The sequence below is a fragment of the Camponotus floridanus genome, unplaced genomic scaffold (assembly GCF_003227725.1).
Source record: "Camponotus floridanus strain SB8 unplaced genomic scaffold, Cflo_v7.5 scaffold26, whole genome shotgun sequence".
Lineage (NCBI taxonomy): Eukaryota > Metazoa > Arthropoda > Insecta > Hymenoptera > Formicidae > Camponotus > Camponotus floridanus.
Window position 1 is genome coordinate 1,696,305 of NW_020229392.1, and position 27,557 is coordinate 1,723,861.

The following is a 27,557-nucleotide window of genomic DNA, read 5'->3' on the forward strand; positions in this document are numbered from 1 at the left end:
ATTTTAAACATTAAAAAAATTGTGTATTATTCTATATAAAATTAGTATCGAGAATCTCTTATAACAGTTACAATATTATCGTATACAAAAATATCAGAATCAAAGCCGTAACTAAAATTTAGCAAAAGTGAATTGTTACTCTTATCAAGAATATATATTCAACATAAATATATTTTCGAGACAGATATTTTTAATGTGTATAATATTTAATTATTTTGAATGTTCTATAAAAGAGATTACAACTTTAATTTATAAAAGATAACATATAAAAGATATGTATATAAAAGAAATTTTTATATACTTTTATAAAGTATATAAAAGAAATTTTTATATACGAACCCACTTGTGTTTCACTTTTGGAATTCAAAAAATACTTTGTTACGTATTCTTTTAAATATTATTTTTATAAAATATAAAGAACAGAATTATATTAATTCGACTTGCAGTAGCAAAAATAAAGCTGAATAAAGTTTTAAAATAATTTTTTAGAATAATTTGCTATTGATAATTATTTTTGTGTTATGTATAATTAATTTCTCGAAAAAATATCTGGTATAAATAAAATTAAATTACCACTTTGTGTGCAAATTTTAGTTACGTATTTCGATTATAATTATTTCATTTCATTTATATGTGAAAGTATGTAAAGCTTTAAAAAATTGTTAATTTAGCGGTAGCATATTTTAAAAGTAACGAAATTTATATCTTGGAAATATTACGATAATTTCTACAGAATTAGTTGCGTGACAAGTTTTAAAACCTGTTTGTTTTTTATCATTAAATTACAAATTAATTATAAAATTACATCGTTCGGAGCTTGCGCAACAGGCACTACATCGCCTCAAAAAGAGCCTTTCAAATTATCTCTTTCTCTCTTTTTTCTCTCGTTCGAGTACGTTCACACTTTGTCATATTACATTAATATCCACATCGCTATTCCTGGCAATTAAATGTAATTTTGTGTATATATATCTAATATATAATATATACACAATTGTGTATATAATATATATATATACATATGACACTTTATAGTAAATTTATCTTCTTTTATATGTCTACAATATTTATATATATTTATGTATACTAGTGTAATATGTGCTTACGCCGTCTAATCTCTAAAAAAGAAACAGTACATTATTGTCTGCAGTATTTTTGTTTTCGAGTATTTATATATATAATATATACAATTCATTTTTGGTATTTATATATAATATATAAGTCAATGAAAAGCTCAATGGCATGACCATATAGTATTCATTGAGTACAATAAATCTGAAAATTCTCGTACGCTTCACGAAACTCCTATATGCATAATCGATCCGTAATTTATTTCGCAGACTGTAGAAAAGAAAAAAAAAGGGGAGAAGTGTAATAAAATAGGATCTTTGCTACTTGTCTTCTTAATTGCTATTTGTGAGGAAAATTCGTAATAATTTATTCTTTACGTCCTTTACCAATCTCTGGCGAACGAAAATAAAAGCGAAGATAGTGCAATTAAGGAATATCGTGAAGGTAATTCTGTTTTCGACGACGATGTCGCACTAACATTTATGTAATTTTTCGTTTATCTTGGCAACACTAGGCAAGCTCGGTCGTTCACGGAAGGCATCGTATGGTGCTTATTAAATCGTTGCTTCAACAATCATAACAATTTTCATCGCTCTTATCTTTTCCCTTTTCCGCTTATTATCTTTCTAGTTATTATCTTCGCTGTTGCTTTTCTTTTTGTTTTATCTCGTTATTGTTCGTTCGGGAGATAATGTCGATGCACAAAAGCTGGCGCGACTTACATAAGTTTTTTTTTTCGTTATTCAGTAGTACGTACATATATTGAGGCAAGCGGGTCGCAAAAGCTCCCGAATCAGAGGAGAGAAATGTAATATAATATAATATATTTTATATATATAATATCTATATACGTATATATATAATATTGTCTTCGTAAGTTTCCTGCCTTTCCCTCTTGATGTCTTAACCCATTGTTGGTCGTGAAATCACTTAAAAAGTTACTCGAAGAGCGAAGATAGAGGATTGTGACAACAATATAATTTTATTGAGTTCGAAATCGAGTTTATGTAACTAAAGTTATCAAAATTATATATCATCTTCAATTCTTAATATAAATATAAAGTAGAACGGACTCGAACGATTCAATTACGTACTAAACTCAAAAGAAACGAGACACAGAAGTTACAACAGACTAAAAGGAAGAGTTTAAACATTATTATAAAATAAAAAAAATATAAAAACATTGAGGAACGAAATGTCATTTAAAATATCCATTGAATTTTTTAACGAATAGATACAATTAGGAACTTGTAACTAGCTTGTCGCTTGTAACTAAATAAAATGCAATTAATAATCGTTGCTGACTATAAAGGGGAACGAGCGAGAATAGTTTTTTTTTCGCGCCGATAAAGAGAAATTACAATAATTCTATGTGTCGGATGTAAGGAAGAGATCCGTTGCAGTCGAATTAGTCGCTGCTCGATCAATTAGTGTACTATCTCGTATCCGTATAATATTACATTATAATTATATAAAAATATATTTCTTATATAATCATATATTAACACTATAATAAATGAGTATTATAAGCATTATATCTGCCCATTTTTCATCTTTCTTTTTTTTTCTTTCGTAGAATGGTAGTGGTACACGATGCCTGTCGCGGATAACCGAAGCTTCTATACACACGAAACGTCAAGGACGTACCGGTTTGCCGTATGCCGCACACAACTGGCACAAAATTTTAATAATACGGTAATATCTGTATCTCATATTTTTTCTCATCTTCTTTATCAATAACAATATCACTTATCACTTGTAGTACTCGTGTAAATAAAAAGACGCATAAACTGTTATAAAATACATTCTCGAGTATTATCAATCTGTAGAGTATATATATATGTATATATATATAATATACGTTCTTATCTATACGCGTCCGAACGAATAAAATCATATAAACGTCATAATATAATTTTAATAGTAAATGTTGGAAGCATTTAATATCATATTTAGGTGTTATTGTTATTCGGGCCTCGGATTTCGGTGAAAAGATTATTGCGAGGTTTTGATGCGCGTTATCCTTCATCGCATCTTTTCGACAAATCTTTGGATTTTCAATACAAAGACTTCTTATACAATAGCATTGAAATACAAGACATCTTTGTATTGTCAATACAAAAGACACAAAGACAATCTAATGCTTTGGATACTCTTTTTTTAGAATTTCTTTTATAAACATCTTTTTCGAATTTCTGTATTATTCAGGTCCATCGAAATTATCGATCTACTTGCCAGATGAAACACATATGTCGCACGCTTCGGGAAGTTGTTTGTGCTATATTGCAGAAACAAAATCGGGATTTCGATGAAAGGTGCCACGCGGTGCTATTCGTTGCAAGAGGAAAAAGTGATAAATAAAACGAAGAGGCCCTGAGAAAATGGATCCTCGCGGAATGTGTAGCGCATTTTACTATGTACTACGTATTTGCATCGTCTCAAATAATCACGTTGTATTATAGGAATAATACATTATCGACTTGCCACCTTGTAAGTACAATAGAATTAAAAAGAATATATCTCGCATGACATCAATCACCGACCCGCATGGCCCTTAAATTTCACGTTTTCTCTCTCTCTCTCTCTCCTTATTTCATTCTTTCTTTCTACATATACAATAATGTATAATAATAATAGTAATATAATAATAATATAGCCTTTTCTCATCAAGTGAAGTTATTCATTGTAGAGAGGCGGAACATGAGATTCTAATCTTCGTCTTTACGCCCGACGAAGTCTTTTAATGTTAAGCTCAATTAAGCTGTCAGATATATTTGATTCGGTAAACTCAATATCTCTTTCTTTACCTGTGTAGAACGAGCATTCGTTTTACATTATGCGCGATTTCCATTCTCATAAATTCGAATTATCTTTGGAATTTAACTTTTAGAAATTACATGTCGAAATACGCACATGGCATTAGTTTGCAAAAATTGCTTCAAAGATGAACATTCTTTTTTATCTTTCATTTAACGTCGAACCTAGTTTACATATTAACATTAATTTTACGAATGGATATCGCGCTCTACATACGCTCTTCGGACGTGGCTAACAAATTTGTACATTAATTAGTTTTTTATTATTGTCATGATATATATAATATTTTGTTAATAAAAATACTAAAATATTATGTATATTATATAATATATATATAATAGATTATTGCATTATGCTTTTTTGGTACCGTTACATGCGTTTGGTTTATTTGTCAACGCCACTTATCGCGAATAGTTTCTTTTCGTTTCTATTTTTTTCACCGGTATCGTTTCTTAATTTTAAATCTAAAACCGGTTAACACACATGCATACACAGGCGATACAAGAAAGACATTATGAATGTCTTTCATATTCTCAATCACAAATTCTAATCTTTATTTTCGATTTCTCGCTTAAACCATTTTTCAGGTTTTTCTTTTTTTCGAAGTACGAACCGATCATCAATAAAATGCCATGGTTTTGTAATGTGATGTCGCGCGCAGCATCTTATATATATATATCTATATATTTATATTATAGCTTCGTATGAAACGTCGCGCGGCTCCCTTTAAAGTTCATGCGAGAGGAAAGTATGAAGGCGTTCTAGCGGTTTCTCATAAGACATAAAAATCTCGGAGGAAAAATTCGCATAGAGAAGAAGGGATTCTAAACGTAAGACAAAAAAAGAACTGCATATATTAATCTAGATAAGCGAGCGAACTTTAGATGAGCAGGTGGAGCATTTCTATTCTCTGTAGGGCTTGCAATAAGAGTAACGATGATTCATGTGCTGGCTATAGGAGCCGGAGTGAGAAAAGCGCTTGAGGCACTTGGAGCACTGGAAAGGTTTTTCGCCGCTGTGTAGCCGCTTGTGTTCAGTCAGATGATGCTTGTGCTTGAACGCTCTTGGACACTCCACGCATTTGTACGGCCTTTGCCCTAACATTTGCCAATTTTGTTAATATTCATAACAAGGAGGGCCTCGCACATTTTATATGAAAAAAGTGGTTTCGATCAAATTGGCTGAAATTGAAATATATTAGTTTAGGTGGTGTTGATCAAGTTTCCTCAGACAAAAAGTCTGAAAATCAAAAGTATAAAAGATACGATGATTTAAAGTCCGAGGAAACTTTTGATTAGCATCACCTAAACTATAAAATATTTTAATTTCAGTCAATTTGACCAAAGCCTTTTTTATATAAAATGTGTGCAGAGTCCTTTAAAAACACAATAAACTCAAGAAAAATCAAGATTTCTTGCAATAAATTTGAATAAAAAAAGAATAGATAAAAAAATAAATGGAAATATATATATAATTTTATAATTCCATTTTAAGATAATATATATATAATTAATAGAATGTTATTTTTCAATATATCAAAATTCATTCTTAATACAACATTGAAGATTGTAAAAAGAAAAATCTGTTTTCGTTAAAGATAAATTATTTTTAAATTGAATAATGGCTCTCATTAAAATCACTAACAATAAAGATAATAGTATACCCACCGGAATGTTCATACTTGTGTCTCATAAGAGAACTATGTTTGGAGAATGTTTTGTCGCACCGATCACAGGAATAAAGACCCTGCTCGATTTCTGCTGCTACAGGGGTTGCTTCCAATTGAGGTGCAATTTCACTTTCACCTTTCGTATTTATTTGATTTTGATTCTAACAAATAATACACGAATTATATTATTTATATAAAATTTTGAGATTAATATTTTATTTTTTATTACCTTTGTAATTATCTCTCCATTTGTAGGTGTACGCTTTGGTTCAATAGAATCAGTAGCAGTCTCTTCGTCTATAACGAGAGGCGAATCCTCGAGATCGTCGTTGTCAATATTTGGAGCTGGATTATCATCCTTTTGCTCACAAGGAGACGAGGTATTTCTACTCGATATATCGTTTTCTTTGGTCGTTGATGCAACAAGTGCTTCTTTTTTAGACAGATCCAAAGGCTGCTCGATAACAGTTTGATTTCCCAGAGTTAAAGGTACCAAAGCCGGTGGCATTTTTGATTCTCTTCGATCCCGGGCTCGAGAATTTTGAAACCAAACCTACAAAATAAAAATACATATAATGTACAGTTTTTTTTAAAATTAAACTAACCAATTTTGAAGAGAAATAGAAGAAAATAAATATTTTTTGTTAGAGATATTTCTATCTGCGACGTTTCGTTTTTTATTATATTCAAACTCTCAATAGAATAAAGATTTTGTTCTTAATAAGTACGTGATGTATTTTTATATCATTATTGTATTTTATATATCATTATGGAGTGATATACTTGGATAAAATTAAGTGATATGCATCTTATAAAGCAGTTAATTGTAATGGATAAACAGCACAGAGACACTCAATGTTTCGATAATGTTATCTTTGTATTGAAGTTAATAGAGGAATATCTGAGCATTTACTATAAAAAGAATGAATCACTTTTGTGTGATTTGTTCCATTTTTTGTTCAACATTACAATATAATTTAATTTTTCCATGTCTTCCATTTACATGCTTGTTAAAGTCATGAAATTTTATATCAAGTAATATCTAAACAAAAGAGAAAAAAGTATTAAAAAATGTTTGATTTATCTCTCTACTTCAGTCATCTACTTTACTCTATATTTGTTAATCTAATTTTTTAATATATATATATATATATATATATATATATATAATTAATTTTAATTTATATCTTATATTTATATTTAATATATATCTTATATATATATTATTTTTATATATATTATTTATATATATATATATATATATATATATAATATATTATATATAATATATTATATTATTTTTTAATATTTTATATATATATATATATATCTTTTATATATAAATGTAGTTTACCAATTGCTCTGATCAACTGTTATAGATTTATTAAATATTAACTATTAATATTATATAAAAAATATCAGAATAAGTTTTAATTTAATATAATTAATCAACATTTTTAATCTACACACCTGCACCACACGAGTGGGGAAATTTATACAGTTAGCGATCATGATGATCTCCTCCTTTTTAGGTCGCGGATTGATAGAGTAGTAACCTTTCAAAATGGCCAATTGTTCATCATCTATGAGCGACCTAGCTCTAACCCTTCTACCGTTGTCGTTGTGAGTGTGGTTGCTCTCATCTTCGTCCTCCGAATCTACCTCAGAACTGTCCTCCATCTTTCTCTTATTGACTGATCTCGATGTCGGATGATTGATATTTTCTAATTTCGCAGCTAAACCCTCGCTCTGCGAGTCGTATTGGTCCGATGCGGTCCAATCTGGATAATGCGTCATCTCACTGGACATTTCACTATCTTGATCCTGTACATACATGTAGAGATGTAAGATTTTAATATTCAAATCAATTTCATTCCAAAAGCAAAAATTTATGAAACATAGATATTAAAGTTCTATAGATTCATAAATTAATTTATATAATTGTGCAACTTTTTTTTACCAAGTTTATTAAGAATTGATTCTGCTTCTTACAGTTTTCATTGTTTAACTTTTAGAATTATAAATTATTATTATTTTAATATTTATTAAATTTATTGCAAATATGTAGATAGATTGTAAATAAGAAATATTTTTGTTGAATTTCATTACCTGATAATCTTCCTCAAGTTCTCGCTTCATTGCTGGAGACGTGGAGAGTTTCCGCACATTCGCTTCAAGTAGCTGTTTCGTCACGGAAGTATTTACAGTCTCTAGAATTCGCCGAACAGCATCGAGACTCTGCATTGGATCCGCTGGCGCGGGAGACTCTTTACCCTCAGTGCCCTCGGTTCCCTCGGAGTCCGCTGTTGATGGACTCATCACTTCCCGATGCGTCTCAAACTGTTCAGCGATTTCATCGAGCCGCTTAGAGTGCAATTGATTCAGTAACTTTCCTATCGAAGACTGCAGGATATAATTTCCGTATCCCATCATCTGAGGCAGCAAGGTTGGTACATCATAAATACCTAAATATTAAACAAATCAAACTTAGGAAACTAGAGAATAAGACATGTTTTATTAAACTTTTGTTTATAAATTTCTCGACAAATATTTGTCTAGAAAAAATATCAAGAAACATTTATTTATTATAATTATTCGATTTTCAATTCATTTTGAAATATTCAAAATTAGAGTAGATAAAATTTATAATTTATAACGCACGGTTTTTAAATATAATCTTAAGTATCTAAAATGAAATTTGTATCACACATTTGCTTAATTCTGAACTCTTTAAATATTTTTATAACCAAAATTTACTCTAAAATTTTATGTAAAGTCCACTAAAAGTCCACTAAAAGTCAATTAAAAAATTGCACTTTATTATATATTCTTAGTAGAACAGAAAGAGTTCTTTAATTTTTTATTTGATAAATAAAATTAATGTCTCCATACTTTTTCTTAAATCTTCCAAATTGCCTACTAAATTCACAAGAAATAAAAGATCAATGAAAAGTAACATATTCATGCACACAAGTATAAATATAAAGAAGTACATTAAAAAAAATATTGATCATTAATAGAATTACCTGCTGCAGCTTCCCTTTGTATTTCTTGATAATCCGAAGGTGACAATTTCGGCAAAATCGGCAGGAATGTGTTATTATTGGCTGTCAACAGATCAACCTCACGTCGTCCCGATAACGGTTGATGCGTCTTTTTCGGTCCCCGATCGACATTACTTATAGTATTTTGTCTTGACTTTTTTAGATTCATTATCAAACACTTCTTTGCCGTCATATGGCTCGAATACGAACCAGAGTGAGAGAAACGTTTGCCGCAATTGTTACATTGGAATGGCTTCTCACCGCTGTGAATGCGCAGGTGTTCCTGCAAGAAGAAAGTCGAATTTTAAATTAAAAGCAGACGTTATTAAGATTATATATTTTCTTTGTGATAATATACGAAAAAATTAATTTAGGTAAAAAATAAAAATTAATATTAAATTATCAAACATAGTTACTTACTTTATGATATAATATATAATGATATAAAATAAATACAATTAATTGTTAAAATAAATAAAACAGTGTATATAAAAAAATAATATAATAGAATAAAAAGTAGTGAAATAATATTATATATTATATCATTATACATATGTATAATAATAAAGTTACCTTAAGGTGATGCTTGAATTTGAAGGCCTTTTCACAATGAGGACACTTGAACTTTCGTAAAACGGCACTTTCGTCATGACTAATCATGTGCCTTTGTAACCGGTAGACGTTGGCAAAGGTTTTGCTACACACCTTGCAAGACTGTTGAATTATTAAAAAAATTAATTGTAATATATACACATAACAATATAATAGACGAGTTCAAGGAACAAATAACGGATATATGTGTGCAATATATATTAAATCATAAATGAAACAATTCACGAAAATCTTACAAAATTAAAGTTTACAAAAATAACATTTATGATTAAAAAACAAATATGTCGTGAATGGCATAAAAATAATAACACAAAATATAATAATGATTTGTTGACACAAATTTCCGTTTTATACTAGGCTCTCTTGTTTGATAGAGTTTATGTTGTTATTGCTCATGGACTCCAAAGATCAGCCAAGATTTCAAAATTCATCATCTACCACAAGTCTTCAAGATTTCAAAATTCATCATCTACCACAAGTTTCATCCAGAATTTTCGGAAAAAAAAATAAAATTGAAATCAAAGAACCATCTGAAAATTTAAAAAGTGTTGAAATAATGTAATGCAATTAAGTGCAAATTCAAAATTCAACAAAAACGTGACTCACCAATGGAGAAACCATAACAGACACAAAATCAAAATCAAATATGAAACCGCAGAACTGTGATATTCGCGATAAGATTGGAATTACTTATATATAATTGATTGCATATTTTTTTATGAGAAGCTTTCTTGTTATTAAGCGTCAATTATTTTTTTGACATGTTATATTAATTTCTTACACGAATATCTTTTTGATGTTTATTCATTTGGAAAATGAATTAAAAGTTGCTTGGTACATTTTATTGCCTAATGACTTGAATCGAAGGCTTGTCATGCTTGTTATTTATTGAGAATCATTAAGAATCTTTGAAGATGGAACAAAAGCACGATTTTTTTGAATATATAGATGTATGTAGTTTTTTATGCGTAAGAACATATATAGAACTGCATTCTATTATGACATGTGTTATTTTGTAATTCTGACAGTTGTTGAAAATGATCCGAAACAGAAACAAAACATTCAAATGTATAATAACATTTCTTTAAAGACAATTCTTTGTCTGTTTTCTAAGCTCTAGTTTCTTATTTTGTTCATTATGATATTTGTTTTAATAAAATTATTATTAGAGTCATATCTAATAATATATCATTTCGTTCTTGTCAAATATTTTATTGCTGAAAAGGCATAAATGAAAAATCAATATGTACGGATATACCTAATATTATTCTCATACTAAAAATGACTTATAATTTAGATTCACCAAGATAATTTACCTTGAGAAAATATCGACAAATAAGAGCATATGTCGAAAAGAAATTTATACATATAATTTAGCTAATTCGAAACAATTAGTTTCATCACAATCATAAAGTATGATTTACATTATTGTATAAAAGCGATCGGTTAGAAAAGAAAGTACACCAAGAAGGTACCTTCTATCACCTTACTTAAAGACATTCCTATTCCCTTCTCCGCGAAAATTGTGTGCGAAAAGCAGACAAGCGGCGCCTTTCAATGGAAAGCTGGCTCCTACTTTTGGAGGGGTATAATCGATAAGTTCCCGCGCAGGACGCGAACAACCAAGCCCCCGAGCAGCGAGTGTGTCCTTGACGGGTCATCGCGATCACTCACCACTTGGGAAAACTGGGCGTTGAGATCGTGCTTATCGATGGTATAGGACGTTTTGTGCGTGTCCTCGAGGTGAAGCTGCAGGACATGGGCGTCCCGACAGAGGATGCCGCACTGAGGGCACCTTTCGCCACCCTGATGCTGCTGCTGCTTCGCGGATGATCCGCCCTCGCTGTCGCCACCACCATCCCCGCGCGTTCCACCGCTACCACCACCTCCATCGCCGGCAACATCGCCACCTCCTGCGGTTGGCGCTTCACCCGCGCAACCTCCGCCCACCTTTGTATCCACGACACCTGCGTCGTCCTCGCTGCAGCCTGTAACACGCGGACACGTAGACGACTTTTATATTTCGTCTCGATAGCGCGCCATTGCGAGAAATACACAGAATGTGCGTTAAAATCGATCTCGAGATCCTAAGATGTGATTTTTTTTAATTCCTTTTTTTTCTATTTAAAAAAAAATCAATTCTTTAAATAATTAAAATAATAAAAATAATAATTCTTTAAATAATTATTTTATAGAAGAGAGTTGTATGTTATATAATATAAAAATTGATTATAATTGAAAATTTTGAGAGCGACATAATCAGCTGTTTTTATAAAATTAATAAAATTGAGGGGGAGTTTAATTTCTTTCTCTCAGATTTAAATTAATTTTTCTTTTAGATTCTTTTATTTTTCTTATTAAGTTCTTAAAAAATGTAGATTATATTGCATTGGTACGTACTATTGTATTACTATTGTGCTGGACTCGCCGCATTGAAAATACGCGTATAAAAGGAAGTGACTTTGATAACATAGTTTCATGACATAATAAAGATAAAAACCGATATTCGGTAAATTCGGATATTGGCGTATAAACACAGGATGCTGTAATAATAAACATAGAATTATCTCCATGTTTACAATAGAATTATCTCTATGTTTAAGACCGAAATTTGATTTTATTATTTAATCTTCTTAATTTTAATCTTATTAAATTGTTATTTTATTAAGTCAGATAAAAATATGATTTATCTAGTATTGCTAAAAATAATTTTCTATATTTATCCGTAATAATAAAGTGTAATTAACAAATTCCTTTTTTTATACATATATATCTACAATCTCGAAAATTAAATACATTCAAGTCATATATCTTTGCTACAAACGACATTTGAATTTAATAACGATGGCTGCGTTCAGCAGAAAAAGCTGCTTTACTGTTGTAAAATTTGTGAATCTGATTGGTATATGCTCTTAAATTCAGCCAAAATTAAGAGCATACATCAATCAGGCTCACGAATTTTACAACAGTTGCAAAGCAGCTTTTTCTGCTGAACGCAACCGATCTTAGACAAACAATCTTCACTTTACCAATAAAAATAAATATCTAATATACATAATTAGAAGTTTAAATGTAATAATATATAATTAAATATTTATGTAAAATTAAGAAGAAATTATATTCAAACAATCAATTCATTTTTTAATCATAAAATTATTATATTTATTATTTATATTTTTATATTGTAGTACTCAATTATGTATCTACTGAAAAATCACAAATGTCTGTGTAGTCAAATAATTCAACACAAGGTTAAAAGCATGATTGATTTTTTTTCTATAAAAAAAACTTGCTTCACTAAATATTTGTATTATCTTACGTATTCTAAAATATCTGAAAATGATAACATCTAACCCAGTTATTAATTAATAATTTATAAATTAATAATAATTTCAATAACAATCAATTAGAGATACTTATAAAACTGCATACTCCTCATATTCCTCTGTCATAACACGAGATATTAATGTTTCAGCTCCAATGGAAAACTGTACACTCGAGACGAGATAGCAAAGTCGACTATCCGAGATTCTCCGAGTTGGACCGCACGTGCAAGATTGGCCGCGATCAATCAACAACGCGTATCTGGCAGCGAGTATCGGTTTACACGTGCGATGCGTGGAGCTAATCTCGACTACCTTCGTCAATTACCAATATGCATGGTGGGTCATCGTATCAGTCACATAATCCCCGGCGTGGCGCACGTGTATGCGATGCGGAACGAATCCACGTATCTGACGTACTGAAAGAATAAAAGGAAAACAGAGAAAGAGAGAGAGAGAGAGAGAGAGAGAGAGAGAGAGAGAGAGAGAGAGAGAGAGAGAGAGAGAGAGAGAGAGAGAGAGAGAGAGAGAGAGAGAGCGAGAAAGAAAGAGAGCGAGCAAGAGAGAGAGAGAGAGAGAGACGCGTGCGCGATAGACACAATCGAACTACATAGATAGATAGGGCGTAACGCCAGAAGAAGAAATATCCATGAGCATTGCCAAATGTTTCGCGGCATCGCTATTAAGTACAAGTGCATCCGCAAGCACCACAGTATACACATTCACCGACGCCCACTTTGATGATCGAGCAATGATGCGTCGTTTTGAAGGAGTAAAGAAATTTCTACAATGCCAGACAGTTTCTATTATATGGATGTTTCATGAAAGATAAATAATACACAGTATATATATCTTGAAATTGAAGGTAAGTCGTTCAGAGAATTCAAAGAACGTTCTAACTTAGCAGCTTGTTTATTTTGGATGTCTGAAAGCGTTCTATATATTTTATTGAACAAATAAATTTTAATATGAGATATATATATATATATATATATATATATATAATTTTTTTTATATATAATGTGTTTTATATAGGAGTAAATATTTTTATGATTCTATCTATTTTATTTATAATTTATAGAATCTTAAAATTAAGCACACGCATATTTAATATACAGGATTTCTTAATAAGTGCGAAAAATTTTAGATGATTCTTTGTTGAAAATTAAGGGGGGTTTTTCATATAAACATTAAAGTTCGAATAAAAAATTGAATAGGGGTTGCTAGTTTCATCCCCCCATATAACAATACGAGAGGCTGAAAAAAATATTAATAAATAACATTTTTACTAGTAGAAAATATCTACCTACTTTCATTTCTTTAACTTGTTTCAAATTTGAGAAAAAAATAAAAATTTCATTTTTATCCCCATTTTTGGAGGAGTGTAACTTCACAGGGAGAGATGTAGGAGTATATGTTTATATGAAAAACCCCCCTTAATTTTCGACAAAGAATCATCTTCTAAAATTTTTCGCACTTATTAAGAAACACCCTGTATAAATCGTAGATTTCGTATAATCAAATATTAATATTATTGATAGTATACTGCAAACGAGTCGAGTAAAATATATAGGATTTCTTTATGTATACATATGTTCCGAGAAAAAATTGTAGACTAACGTCTACAATATATAATTATTCCAAGTGACATTCTAATCAGATTGATTGTGGAACATGGGAAATTAAATCCGATGAAATTACATCGCTTATTATTAACGAGTCATTAAAATCACATTGGATAAAAATGATCGGATAAATTAGACGACGGGAAGATCGAATTTTCGTCGCTCGCTACCCGCAATCCACTCGTTCGCGTCGTTGCCTCCACTCTGCCATTGTACGTGCGTGGCACATGTGTCATGCACGTGGAATGGAAAGAGATCGACGATGGCGACGAACGTTGGAGGAAAGCGTGTCGGACGAGCAGCATTGTTCGCCGTCCTCGTATGTAGGTGTGTTTTATGTAGGAAAGGGGCGGAAAAGCGGGACGGGGTGCGCGTTCGTTCGCACGAGCGATCTGTATGGAACGCTATGTGTGAAGAGAAAAAGTGGCACATGTCGGTGCCGCTCGAGCCCGGGTAACTTTTCGGGTGTGCCATTGTCAACGAGACCGGATTTAAATGCCCCCGACGTACAATTTCCCATCGATAATCGCACACGCTCGCGCTAATCCTGATGCCGATCCACCAAGCGACGCATTTAACCACTTGGCAGCCATGTCCGAGTTCAATTCAGTCGCGAGACATTAATTTATAATTATTTAATTCGCAATTAATTCTACGCTTTTAAAGTGTCATGCGTACGTAACGATTAATAGTATAATATATACGAATATTTAAAAAAAAAAAAAATATATATATATATATATATATATATATATATATATATATGGACAAATTATTTTTCAAAATTGATCCTTTATCTTTTGAATTTTAAAATTCGCCAAAAAAAAAATAAACAAAATTTTGAGATGTTAATAAATTAAATCTTTCTAATATGCAATTTATAAAATTTTTAATTTAATAAAAAGATAGTAATTATATACATGCAAAAAAATTAATTCAGTTTAATATTAATTTTTTCAAAAGTGTTTAGACGGAATTTATCCATCCATGAGATAATAATTCATGAGAAAATTAGTATTATATATTTCGAAACTTAATAACATTTCGAAAATGGTTTAAAGATTAATCTAAATTTTCGATATAAATTTAAATAAATTTTACTATTTATGATTTGTCTTTTGGCGAATGGAATAATTCATTTATCGATAACGAATTTATCGAGACGATTTCTTTGGCATTGCGACTTATCGTTTTCATCCAGTAAAGATACGACGTCCGGATATACTCGAATATGTCAGATGGTTAGGCATGCGAGATCCTATGGAAACGTCTGGAAATGCGCAGAATTTCTCGTAGCTATGCTTGCGATCGTGCACGACGTGAATCTCGCACCAGGCACCGCATATTAATCTCGCGCAGATAGGTAGATACGTATAGATCGCGAGCCGGTTGCTGCGAAAACGCCGGCCGTAATGAGTCGATGCGTGCAAGTTCGTGCCTTGTTGTAATTAACATGCTGTTACACGCTAACTTGGAGGAAACGACATAGGGTACAGACACATCAAGAAAATCTTCTCCATTTTATAAGCGTGTATAAAATAAACTTACACATGTGTTTTTCAATTAAAAATTAGGCTGTAATGATCGAAGACACTCCTACTCGTTTCAACCTCACTAAAAATAATAAACATATAAATAATGAAATAAAAGATGAAATAAAGAAAAAAAAAAGATATTTTAAAATTATTTTAATAATGATATATATGAAATTGTATATATAATTATTTTTTTGAGATTTATATATACATATTTCCCAACTATACGAGAATAAAGGATGTTACTACTTTCTTTTTCGCTCATTTGTGTTTTAATTAATTGTTGTAAATTGAAGTAAAAATCTAGGTATTGATCAACGACTTCATCACTTAGAAATATTTTTTTTAAATATTGTGTAAAATATTTATTGAAAATATTGTGCGTAACTGTATCAATATGTATACTGTATTCAAGGGATTTTTGAAAATTAAAATATATTAATAATTATGATAATATTTAATAATTATGATATATTGCTCAAAAAGTAAATATATGCGAATATTTTCACATGGAAACTGAAGAGATTCGGATTATAAATTAAAAAAAAAACAGCACATACCGGTTATGCCATTTTGAAGTATATTAATCGAGGCAAACGGGAAGTCGGCTGTATCTCTCCGGATCACGTCTGCTCGCTCGCGCCTTCCACGAAGACGAACTTTGCTCGCCGTGAGGCCGATAAGACGTCGAAACGGGTCAGAGCCGTGACCTTTCTCTTGCCTTCCTATGTACGCGATTCACGAAGTTCGCCGTCGTCTTAGAGCTACTATGTCGCGTACGCACTGTAACATTTTTTTACTGCGACTCGAAACGCCATATCGAGCGTGTCGAAACGACAATCTATTTATATGTTTTTTTACGTTAAAATGATAAAAATAACCATCTTTTGTCCGTAAACATAGAGAGCTTTCGATAACGTATTATTTCCCAACGCGATAAATTTTAATGTTGGGTTAACGCTCGATGTATCGTAAATAATAACGCGAGCTTAAGAAATTTGCACATCGAAAAAGGAACAACGGTGGAGAAGGATCCTCCTATAAATCGCAGATAAAAATGAAGGACGACCCGCGAAGGCTCGTAGCTTCAAACGTCAAACTTTGACAGTTGGAAGTTACGATATTGCATCTCGATACTCGTAAAAAAAGAGTAAATATCTTATGGAAAGCATAAACACTTTTTCGAGCCGCGTGACTTAACGTCACGGATGCAATTTCGCCATCTTCGCGCTTCTCCTGCACAGGGCAAGGGTTAACTTCGCCGCGAGCGTTAATGCGAACGAATCGCCGGGAACGAGCGAAGACGCGCGCGTCCTCCCCGCGGCTCTTCTTCTTGCGTACAAATGACGTCAGCGGAATGTGGAAACCGAGTATAGCAAATTGCGAGCAATACCGTGCAATCTCGGATAGCACCGAGAGAGCACTTACGGCGACACGATGCCGGGCGTGCGTCGTTGAATCGCGCGACAAAAAAGGACGATTAATAGAGCCACCTTGTATTTCGCGATGCAGCATCGGGGGCGACGTTAAAATATACGTTTCTAAATTAATGCCGAATACTAGCTATCTCGATGAAAGTAGTTGCGTCTCCGGAAACACTTTTCTACAATATTCCTCTCCTCCGGGAAATTTTTCTCGCACCAACTTAGGACTCATTAGAATAATTATTAGAAAGAACATTTAAATATCTTGTAGTACCTAATAACAATCTTGTATACAATTTTTAAATCATTTATTTAACTCGTAATTTAATTACTCAAGCTTTTATTTATCGCAGTTTTATGGAGAATTTTGTAAAAATCTTTCAATATATATTTGTCAGTAAATATTTATATTATATATATAATTTTATGTACAAGAATCTCTTATGTACATAAAATTGTTTAGGTGATTATTAATTCTTTCTCATTAAAAAATATCACTGAATCATATTATGACGTCATAATCTTGATTGATCGTTTACATTATTTTTTTTTCTTTATTGAGAGAAACGACGTAACCCAATTTCGTAAAGTCTCGCAAAGGCACGCGCGGATCTATTCGTGGATGAATTTGCAAGACGACATTTCCTGGGATTATCTCCGCAGATGACAGTATCAATTGTTCCTCGAGAGTGGGTAGTTCGCGACACGCGATTCTCGCGGAAGTCCCTGACATTTCGCGCCAGAAATGACCAAAGACGTAATGAAATTTAAGATAAGAAAACACGGACGACTATTAAAAGTAACATTTTATAAAAATTTATAAATAACTATGTTATCGGATATTGAGAAAATTATTAAATATGTAGCAGAATAAATATTTTACGCTAATAATAAAATCTAAAAAAAGTAAATAAAAACAAAGCAAAAAATAAATAAAATCAAATAAAGCAAAAAATATTATTATATTTATATCCATATAATTTTATAAAGTTATATTTATATCCATATAATTTTATAAAATTTTTATCACAAATGAATGTCTCTCTTTTCACTATAATCATCTTTATCAATGTCTGTCAATTTGAATTGAAGTAATAAAATCAAATTTCAAATTTTACTATTTATATAGGTAATAGTTTCTAAGCTTGCTGATTAATTTTGAGTCATTACTTTTTTTTCTGCCTGTTTGTCGATTTAAATATGTTGAAACAAAGCTCTTTTGAGACAAAAATAGCAATAGTTTCATGTCGCAGCATCGTGGAATAAATTGCGAATTATCGCGTAATAATCATACGATTCTCGTGAATAATACGGTCGTTCACATTGTTCGCATGCTTGGTATGCGAAGTATCGAGGCATTTTCTTGCGCTCTCGTCTCGTGTCATCATGCAAAACCGCAATTTCCGGTCTTTTTATATTAAACTGATACATTTATGATTCGGCGCCATCGATTCCGCGTAAGCTTCCAGTTACTCGTTTAAATGCGCATTCCAACGCGTGATACATACATACGTATATGACATCATTAGAACTATATATTAAATACTAACCGCAATAAACAGTTATCTTTAGATATTGCGCTATTTGTTTGTTTTATATAAAATGTCTCATTTGCTTATACGTTGCATACTTTCATATCATCTAACTAATTATTCCCATACATTATTAATATTATTTGCACAATTAATTATTCTTGTTCAATCAGTATCTTTATATAATAATTATTTAAGTGTAATTAAATAAAAAATAATTAATTCATATCATCATATCTTTCATATCATCTAATTATTCACATATATTATTAATATTACTTGTGCAATTAATTATTCTTGTTCAATCAGTATCTTCATATAATAATTATATTATTATATAATAATTACAACTGTAATAATAATTATATAATAATATAATAATTTTATATAATAATGATAATTATATATATATATATATATATATATATATATATATAATTATATATTTAAGTGTATAATTAAATAAAAACTAATAAATTCCAATTTATACATATAAAAATATCATAATTTAACCAATTGTTTGAAATAGCGGAGAAAGATAACGATGTAGCCCGATCAATTTTTATAAGCGGTGCTTCGCTGACGACTGCCCATACCCCATACCTCCGTTATATGCCGATAAAAAAGAAACGATCGGTAGGCAGGGCCTTAAAGAGCCGGTGGAGGATAGGCGCGCGCTTACGTCACCCGGCAACGTGGATTAAGCCGTAAAGGCGCGTTCGCACGGCGCCGAAGATACGGGCGGACGGACGGACGAGATCCCTGGGTCGCGTGTGCGTCGCTGCCACGGTGCGAAGTAAACGATTTCTCGGAGAGGTCATTGAGCTTGATAGGGCGCGGGCGGCCGCCATCTTCCAGAACGTTAAAACCACTTCGACGCGCTCTCATAAACGAGCGAGCGAGCGGCTCGGCTCGGCTCGGCGCGGTATAATCCGCGCTGTCCTATCAATCAAAATTATTGAGCAACCGCACGACGAACAGGCTGGTCCTGTGTGCGAGGAACGGTGGAAATAAAACATGCCTCAACGATCCCGCACTATCGTAACATCGATGAAGGAGAAGAAGGCAAGATGGCGGATCGCCCAAAGAAGAGCTATGTTTATACATAAATCTATGGGGAGTCCCGATTTCACGATCCGCGATCTCATTTTTTTTCTAATCATAGAGGGAATCCGCTTGAATCTGGAATTGATTTTTTCCTTCTTAACGAAGAATTTTTATCAATTCTTAATCTTCTCTTTTATACAATTTTTATTAATTTTTTATTAATATTATTATTCTTAATCTTCTCTTTTATTAATTTTTAACGAATTTTTTTCTTATCGAGAAGACGCTCTTTTTAGGTACCGCGCACGACTTTGACATTTGCGATATTGTAGATTTATATTACAAAGTTGCGCAAATTTCCTATCGTCATATTTCAAATTTCCACTCGAATTTAAACGGAAGACTTTATTTGTTTTACAAAAAAAATCTTGTCTTTTCCAATCGTTTAATAATTTAAAAACTATTGGTACTTGAATTTATTAATTGCAACGCGTTAATGTGAATATCTTATAATATATTTTGATAATAACGCTGGAATGAGTAAACAGATCGATCGAATTCGATGCAAAACAAGATACGCATTACGAAAATAGGTGAAGTTAAACTATTCGCTTATCGCATATACACGTAATACATCGTCTGAGAAATGTTATCTGCGAGAGAAATATTTATACGTCTTCAATGTATAACTAGAGAAATGTACAGATAATGTCGAGCTGGAAGATTTTATCTGTTTGAAATCATGTGAACCGTTTTAACTCATGTATCCGAAATCAAAAAGAATGTTTATTACAATATCTAAATGTTAACAATATTTGCATTTATAAGAATTTTTACACGAGAAAAGAGTGAATAAAATATGCGTAATAGAGAAATTTGCGTTGCGTATCGTTTCTTTTTGCGTCGCAAACAATTATTAATTTTTTATGCCATACTGAGAAAAAAATTGTAAAGTTATCTAAATAGTTTCAATTAATTATTATTTTTTTACTTGAAATGTTTAAGTATTTAAGTTAAATAGACGTCATATTAGATTAATATGATATATTTAATTTAAATATTTAAATATTTAAATTAAAAAAATAATAATTGAAAATATTTAGTCAAGTTTACAATTTTTTTCAGTGTAGATTATTAACTGCAAAAAAATTAACGAAAAAAATCTGAATTGCAATAGGGATATATTAGGACAATAAGTTAAAAAAATACAAAAGATTGTAAAACAGGTATGTTCCAGCTTAGACCATTCCTCTCCCGCTCTAAAACATGTGGTTAATCTTTTGACGAGAACAATGCATTTTTTTACATAACAAATACATATGTTACATAAACAAAGTAAAGATCGAGTCTTCTTTTCGGAAAATGAATCAATACACTAAGTCAAGAAAATTGATTCCCGATCAAGTTTCTCGCAAGATGTGACATCTAATGTTAATTGATTGTTTTTTAATCGCTTTTATATTTCAATTTTCTTGAGTACAGTTTTCATAGATATATAAATAAATACGCGAAAATTTCTCTGTACTATGATAATGAAAGAGCAAAGATATAAAATTTTACTTGCAATTCTTAATTAAATCGCAAATACTTTTATTTTTAAATAATTTATATATATATATATATATATATATATATATATATGTATATATATAATTATTTAAAAATAAAAGAATTTAAGAATTAAAGCACGTTATAGATTTATAGAATTTGATTTCCGATGATGCAAGTAAAATTTTATATCTTTGCTCTTTCATTATACAGAGCTCTTTCATAGTACAGAGCTCTTTCATAGTACAGAGAAATTTTTAACGGATTTTTTTCTATTCTTCTAATATATATATAATTTCTTTCATTATACATAAATTTATAACAAAATTTAATTGCTTTATTTTCCCATATCTTACTTTTTATCTGGAAAAGGTTCTCCGCGTTTCTCTGTTATTATTTCCTTTCTGAACAAATCCAAATATTTTATATAGATACTAGATCCACAGGAAATTTGCTCCAATATATTTTTTAATGCGTATGGACGATCTATGCATAGGAAACTATTTAAACTTGGCTGAGTTGGGCGCAAGCAACAGAAACAACGGTGCTTTTCTATAACTTTTGTTTGGAGATTGTAGCCGTAGAGACGAAAATAAAAGCCGGCGCGTATTCGAGCCAATATTAGGAATAGTTAAATATTTTCGTGCAGGGCACGACTTCGTTGCTACCTGACTCGCGCGATGTGTAATCGCCAGTCACACATCCGCCATATCACACGCGCCTTCTCCGCTGTCGTTTGCCACACGAGAGAAACACGTCGAGTTGATTTTTGGCTTTCCGCGGGTTTCGAATTACGTGCCTTGCTGTTCTCACGAGACCGAAGCGATCGCCGATGCCGATTCGTCTAGGAAATTTCTCACACATTTAACTTTTTTTCTTATTCACAAAGATAAAAAATTCTAGCCTCCCCCCTTATCAGGATAATCTTCCTAGCTCTAAACAATCATATCGTTTCCATATGTAATTATACATTTATTCATTATTTTTAGATAAATCACGTCCCTCGAAAGTATTTTTTATAAAATATAATTAAGATATAATTATAAAATCTCTCGTAATATTTTGGAGATTTATTAAGTATAAAGTAATTGAAATATTATTTTTGAAGAGTCTTTTCTTCATGTCCTTACTGTGAAAATAAATCTCTACTAAAAGAGACAATTTTTTGTGGGATAAAAACACTAAGAGATTACGATAGCATTTCCTCTAATCAAAACAATCTTCTATAAGGAAAATCAAGCTTCTCTTGATTACAATTGATTGACCTATTTTGAAGATTGTTTCACAATATTTCGTAACACACAATATTCCTCTGTTATCGCTACAAGTGGAAATTAGAGAAGTATATATATACAGAGATTACAGAGTTATTCTTTTAAGAAAAAGGAGCGATCTTTCGAATGTGTTGAAAGGATTCTTTTAACCATTCTACATATATATACATCCTCCTTTAATTTCATAAAAATCGTGAAAGTTTTTATTCGCTTATCAGTATCTTTTTAATGAAAATAATATTAAGAAATTATATTATCAATAATATTAATTATATTATTAATAATATTAAGAAATGTTATCATAGTATATTTATAAGATTCATTAATGTTGATTTAGAGTAAAGTCAACACATTGAACTTTGGAAGTTCCGATAATTTATCAAAGCGTAATTAAACATTATTATGTTCAATGTAAATGCAAATTACAGATGTGATCGTTTCATCCAAGTTTCTCTCTTTGACAATATACATAATTCACTAAATGGTCTAAGAAGTTGTACTTAATACTTTGTATATACATATCATGTGAGACAAAATATATCAGTAACATAGCACTAATTTACAGTAATCGTTCAATACCAATAAGAGAATAAGAGTATTTTCTTTCAGTATGTAATCCACTGAAGTGATATGCGACTAATCGCGCGTTTACGAATGGCGAGCAATGCGATGAGCCGACGACCAAGGTCCAGATAAACTGACGTGACGTATGGTGACGAGAATGGTAAGATTCATTAACGACTAAATCGGCCAAGGTGGATCTTGCGCCTTCCATCTAGATGCACATATATGTACGACTGCATGTGTACAAGGTAAAATGAATAAAGCCAATAAGTTGGACGATATTGTGCAAATATGAGTTATAAGTCAGAAAGCCAGAAAAAATTATGTCATACGTGCAGTAGTCGAGTTGAAAATTCTAATCTTAATTTGAAATCGCTCAGTGTGATAATTATTCAACCCGCAAAAATCTGATGATATCTCGAATCAATTTCTCATCTTTCTCGATATACATGGTGTACTATATTTGTATGCATTGAAAGATGATTTAATTATCTTACAGTTTATTTTTATTTTCCAAAACAAATGCTAATAAAAATGATTAATGTGATATAAATCAAATAAAATAGCATAATAAGAAATCACAAATGTAAAAATTAGTGCGTGAATTAATACTTAATTTTGCAGTTTCAGTCTTATTATGGTATTTTATTTCATTTATTTTTTATAAATAAGAATATTGAAGACAACGTATCAAAAGCTTACGTTACATTTTAATTAATTTAATACATATTAACATTATAGAAAAATATATATCGAAAATTGTATAAATATTTAATTTTTGTCAAAGCAAGCTTATATATGTCGAACTTTATCGCTTAATTAAAATTATAAAATAGGTGAAATAGCTCATTTTTATACTTGAATCTTTTAATTTAATGATTCTTATACTTTTGTATTTTTGCGCGAACGTAATTCGTGAACGATACAAGATATAAACGGAGAATTTTTCTCCGTAGGGAGATAAAATCCAGGGATAATATTACGTCGGTATCGATTTTCACGAAACGCTAGACAGTGGACAGTTGACAGTAGAGTCAATCGCAGATGCTGCCCCGTCCATTAAATGCCGCCTTATATCACACAGGCGATATAGGTCGCGCACGTGCAGCGGCACGCGTTCTGCGAATTTTCCGAGGCTCGTCGAGTCGAAAACCAGATGACGAAGTCATCCGCGACGTTTCGCGTCGTCCGCCTACGCGAAGATACGTCGAATTTCTCGGCAAAATGTCTCGCGACGCGCGTTTCATTGCAAACTTTCTGATTCATTTCAGATTGATTGATAAAATAGTCAAATCGCGTGATGCAATTCGTCAACGTGTACAGGATATGTCACACTTGTCAAGCTTTCACAGAATCTCAGATTAATCTATTTTTTATAACAATTTTTTAAGCTAAAAATATTTAAATTAAGATTTAAGAATTTTTTTTCGGAGATCAAGTTTGTTTTGGAACAACAATTAAAATTTCTCATGTTCCTCATTTAACTTCAAATAAATTCAAGCTATTTATTATTGAGCTATTTATTATTGTTTAATATTAAAATATCACTCGCTATTATTAATATTTTTTAATTGATATCTTGATCGATTTAATATTTTTTGATATTTGTTCTCGACATTTTGTTAAAGAAAATTTAATTAATTTGCGTGGCTCGTCTGTAAACACCTATTTTATATATATTCTCGTCTAATGAGACGAGAGACAGTGTATTTTATTATTTCATTTTATGTATTTTATTATATATATGTATCACGGTCAAAAATTATGATATTCCATTTCCTTACATATTTTCTCAATCACTAAATTAAAGAACAAAAAAAAAAATTTTGCCGATTACCTCGTCGATTCAGCGCAATTCTCGACGACTAATACACTCACCCTTGAACGAATTTCGGACGAGAGTCATGCTCATATTCGTGCGAGCCGGTGCCTCGGGGGTTACGTCCGGCGGCTCCTCTTCCTCCTCTTCCTCCTCCTCCTCCTCCTCCAGTTCCGGCTTCGGCTCGTCGACGTCGCGGCCAGGTTCCGTTCTCCGGCGTGATACGTCAGCTCGATCCTCGCCTCACGACGACGAGTTCGTTGTCCAACGGCATTCTAAGGCACAGCGGCGCATCGTCATCGCTGCAACTTCTCTTTCTCCCTTCGCTCCTCTCGCGTACTTTGAACCGCTGCGGATCAAGTCCACCTTAGCTATCGCTCCTTTGTTATTCGCTCATCTGTCCTCCCTTCGCCACCTCGGTCCTACGATCTGGCGCTTCAAGTACGCACCGAGATGAACCGCTCATCTCATGATCGCGACGCGACTGCCGTAACCCGATCGACGGCTACGTCGGCCACGAGGTGGAGAACGAGGTGGAGGCACTACGAGGCGACGACGCGCGACCGATACCGGTTACGGACATCGAAGACACGTGCGTCGCAATCGTCGTCCGCGGGGAGAATTCCAGGCCGTCCTCAGGTCGAGGTGAAGATGTACTCTTGCGGAGAAGGCTCGATGTGGAGGTGCGAAACTGACGGGACGGACAAGTTCCAGACGTCGTCGCGAAAAGCGTCTCGTTTCCGCTCCGTTCCTCTTGTTCAAAGATTCGAGGATGCGACCGATGTATCAGGACGAGACGCAGAGAGACGTAGTTTTGTACGGTGAGTTATCTCGGAGATTCCAGGTGACTTTTGTGATCCACGAGAGGGAGTCGAAACGTCAGTCTCGATTGCGTGTGACTCGTACACGAGTGATATCTCTCGGCGTCTCTTCTTCGTGTCTCGTCGAGACGGTGGACGGTTGAAACGCGACGATCGCGGCCAACTACGCTTTGTAAATAATCATTGCACTCCCGCGCGCGTATGTCGCGGAAACGTCGAAAAGAGAGAGAGAGAGAGAAAGAGGAGGCGAGTGTACGAAAGGGAGCGAGAAACGCAACAAGGTAGAGAGGGAAAAAGAGAGAAAAGGGAGAGGCAGCTCGGGTATATATTCACGGGAATATCGCGCACAAAAAAATGCTCCTTTTTCCTTACTCTTCTCGCGTCGTTTCCTCCTTCTTCTCCTCTTCCATCTTCTTCTCTTTTATCCCCTCCTCCACACCTCTTCACCTTCTTTATCACCTTCACCTTCTCGATTAAGACTCCCGTTCGCGATAGAAAAGGAGAAAAGGGAACTTCACTCCCGACAGTCCCTGACTACGATCTCTCTCGATACGACAAAAGACGGACAACGAGAGACGGCGGGCGATTACGCGCGCGAGACGGACGAGAGAAAGGGGCGAGGGGGAACGGGAGGGGGGAGAGACGAATACGATATACGATACGGTAGCGCGAGGCCAGGAACGGGAGATAAGAGAAGCGAAAAGAGTGCGAGACGCGGGATGGCGGTGTCAAGACATAGTAGAGAGATAGCGAGAGCGCAGAGGCCAGGTAACGAGGCGAGAAACGATTCGGTGCGTTACTAGCAGCCTCGCGCCGAGTAGAGAAGCTAGAAGCACCGGTAAAACACGATTCCCTAACTAACACACACGGAGACAGATCGGGGACTGCTTTGGAGTTTACTATAGGATGGGACGGATGGTGATGGCGGCCGTGTAGCTTCAGCCAGCCACCGCCCCCATGCTTCTCTCTCTCTCTCTCTCTCTCTCTCCCGCTCTTCATCTCTCGCGCGCGCGCGCGCGCGTCCACCTTCCCCCTCCACCCTCGAGCGAAACCTCCTTCTCCTCGATACTGAGATCAGTCTCTTTCCCCTCTTCTTGTCCGATATACGGTGATGGACACGCTGGAATCCCTCTTCGCCTCTCTTTCTTCCCCCTCCCGCTCTGTCTCTCTCTCTCTCCTCCCTCTCCTCTCCCACACGCTGTTAACCCTCGTGGCTACCGGCCGATGAGATCTCTCCCCTGCGTCCTCCACCTACGGCGTGCCACCTCTCTCTTCCCCGTCCCTCCCAATCGCGCGATCCCCGCTCCTGGGGCAGCGAGATGTTATCCTCGAGCGATCCGTGCGTGCGCTATGTATCCGTCTGTCCGCCGTGCCGTGCCGTCGCCGTCGCCGTCGCCACATCCCCTACCTGCGTCGCGTCCGTCGCGATATCAAAGCTAGGAGCGTAACAGTCGTCCGCGCGCGCCCCGCTCCCTCCGCGTTTATTCCGGTCAAGCGATCTGACATCGCCCGATCGTACTTTTCATCTGGCCACTTGTACGTCTTCGTCACAAAATGTGTCCAATTGGCACAAATATGATACACGCGGATATATTTATAATCGAATAAAAAATCAACGGCACTCTCACTCGCATCCTCTTAAGAATTTTTTCATACGAGTTCTCTATAAGATATATCGATTAATAATTTATATTACATGATACTTTGAATATCCTCGCTGAAAAAAAGTTGTAGATTAAATATATCATTCAAGAAAGAATTTTATTGTAATAAAATTTTTATATAATAATTTGTTCCATTCAAATATATTATAATTTCTGACAATCTATAGA

At 33.2% G+C, this 27,557-nt stretch overlaps 1 protein-coding gene across 2 annotated transcripts; it reads right to left on the reverse strand.

Moving 5' to 3' along the window:
- Positions 1 to 1,040: 1,040 nt before the first annotated feature.
- On the reverse strand, positions 1,041 to 26,660 carry LOC105250625 (zinc finger protein 1). 2 transcript variants are annotated; one of them, XM_011256813.3, is made up of 9 exons: positions 24,964 to 26,660; positions 10,888 to 11,201; positions 9,175 to 9,315; positions 8,584 to 8,884; positions 7,667 to 8,022; positions 7,028 to 7,381; positions 5,787 to 6,110; positions 5,556 to 5,718; positions 1,041 to 4,985 (listed from the first exon to the last, which is right to left on the reverse strand). In XM_011256813.3, exons 1-9 carry the CDS (start codon positions 24,995 to 24,997, stop codon positions 4,792 to 4,794), a joined length of 2,181 nt encoding a protein of 726 aa, XP_011255115.1. In that variant the 5' UTR covers positions 24,998 to 26,660; the 3' UTR covers positions 1,041 to 4,791. The 2 variants fall into 2 exon arrangements, with proteins under 2 accessions (XP_011255115.1, XP_011255113.1); XM_011256811.3 differs by lacking the exon at positions 24,964 to 26,660 and adding an exon at positions 12,646 to 12,858.
- Positions 26,661 to 27,557: the final 897 nt, after the last annotated feature.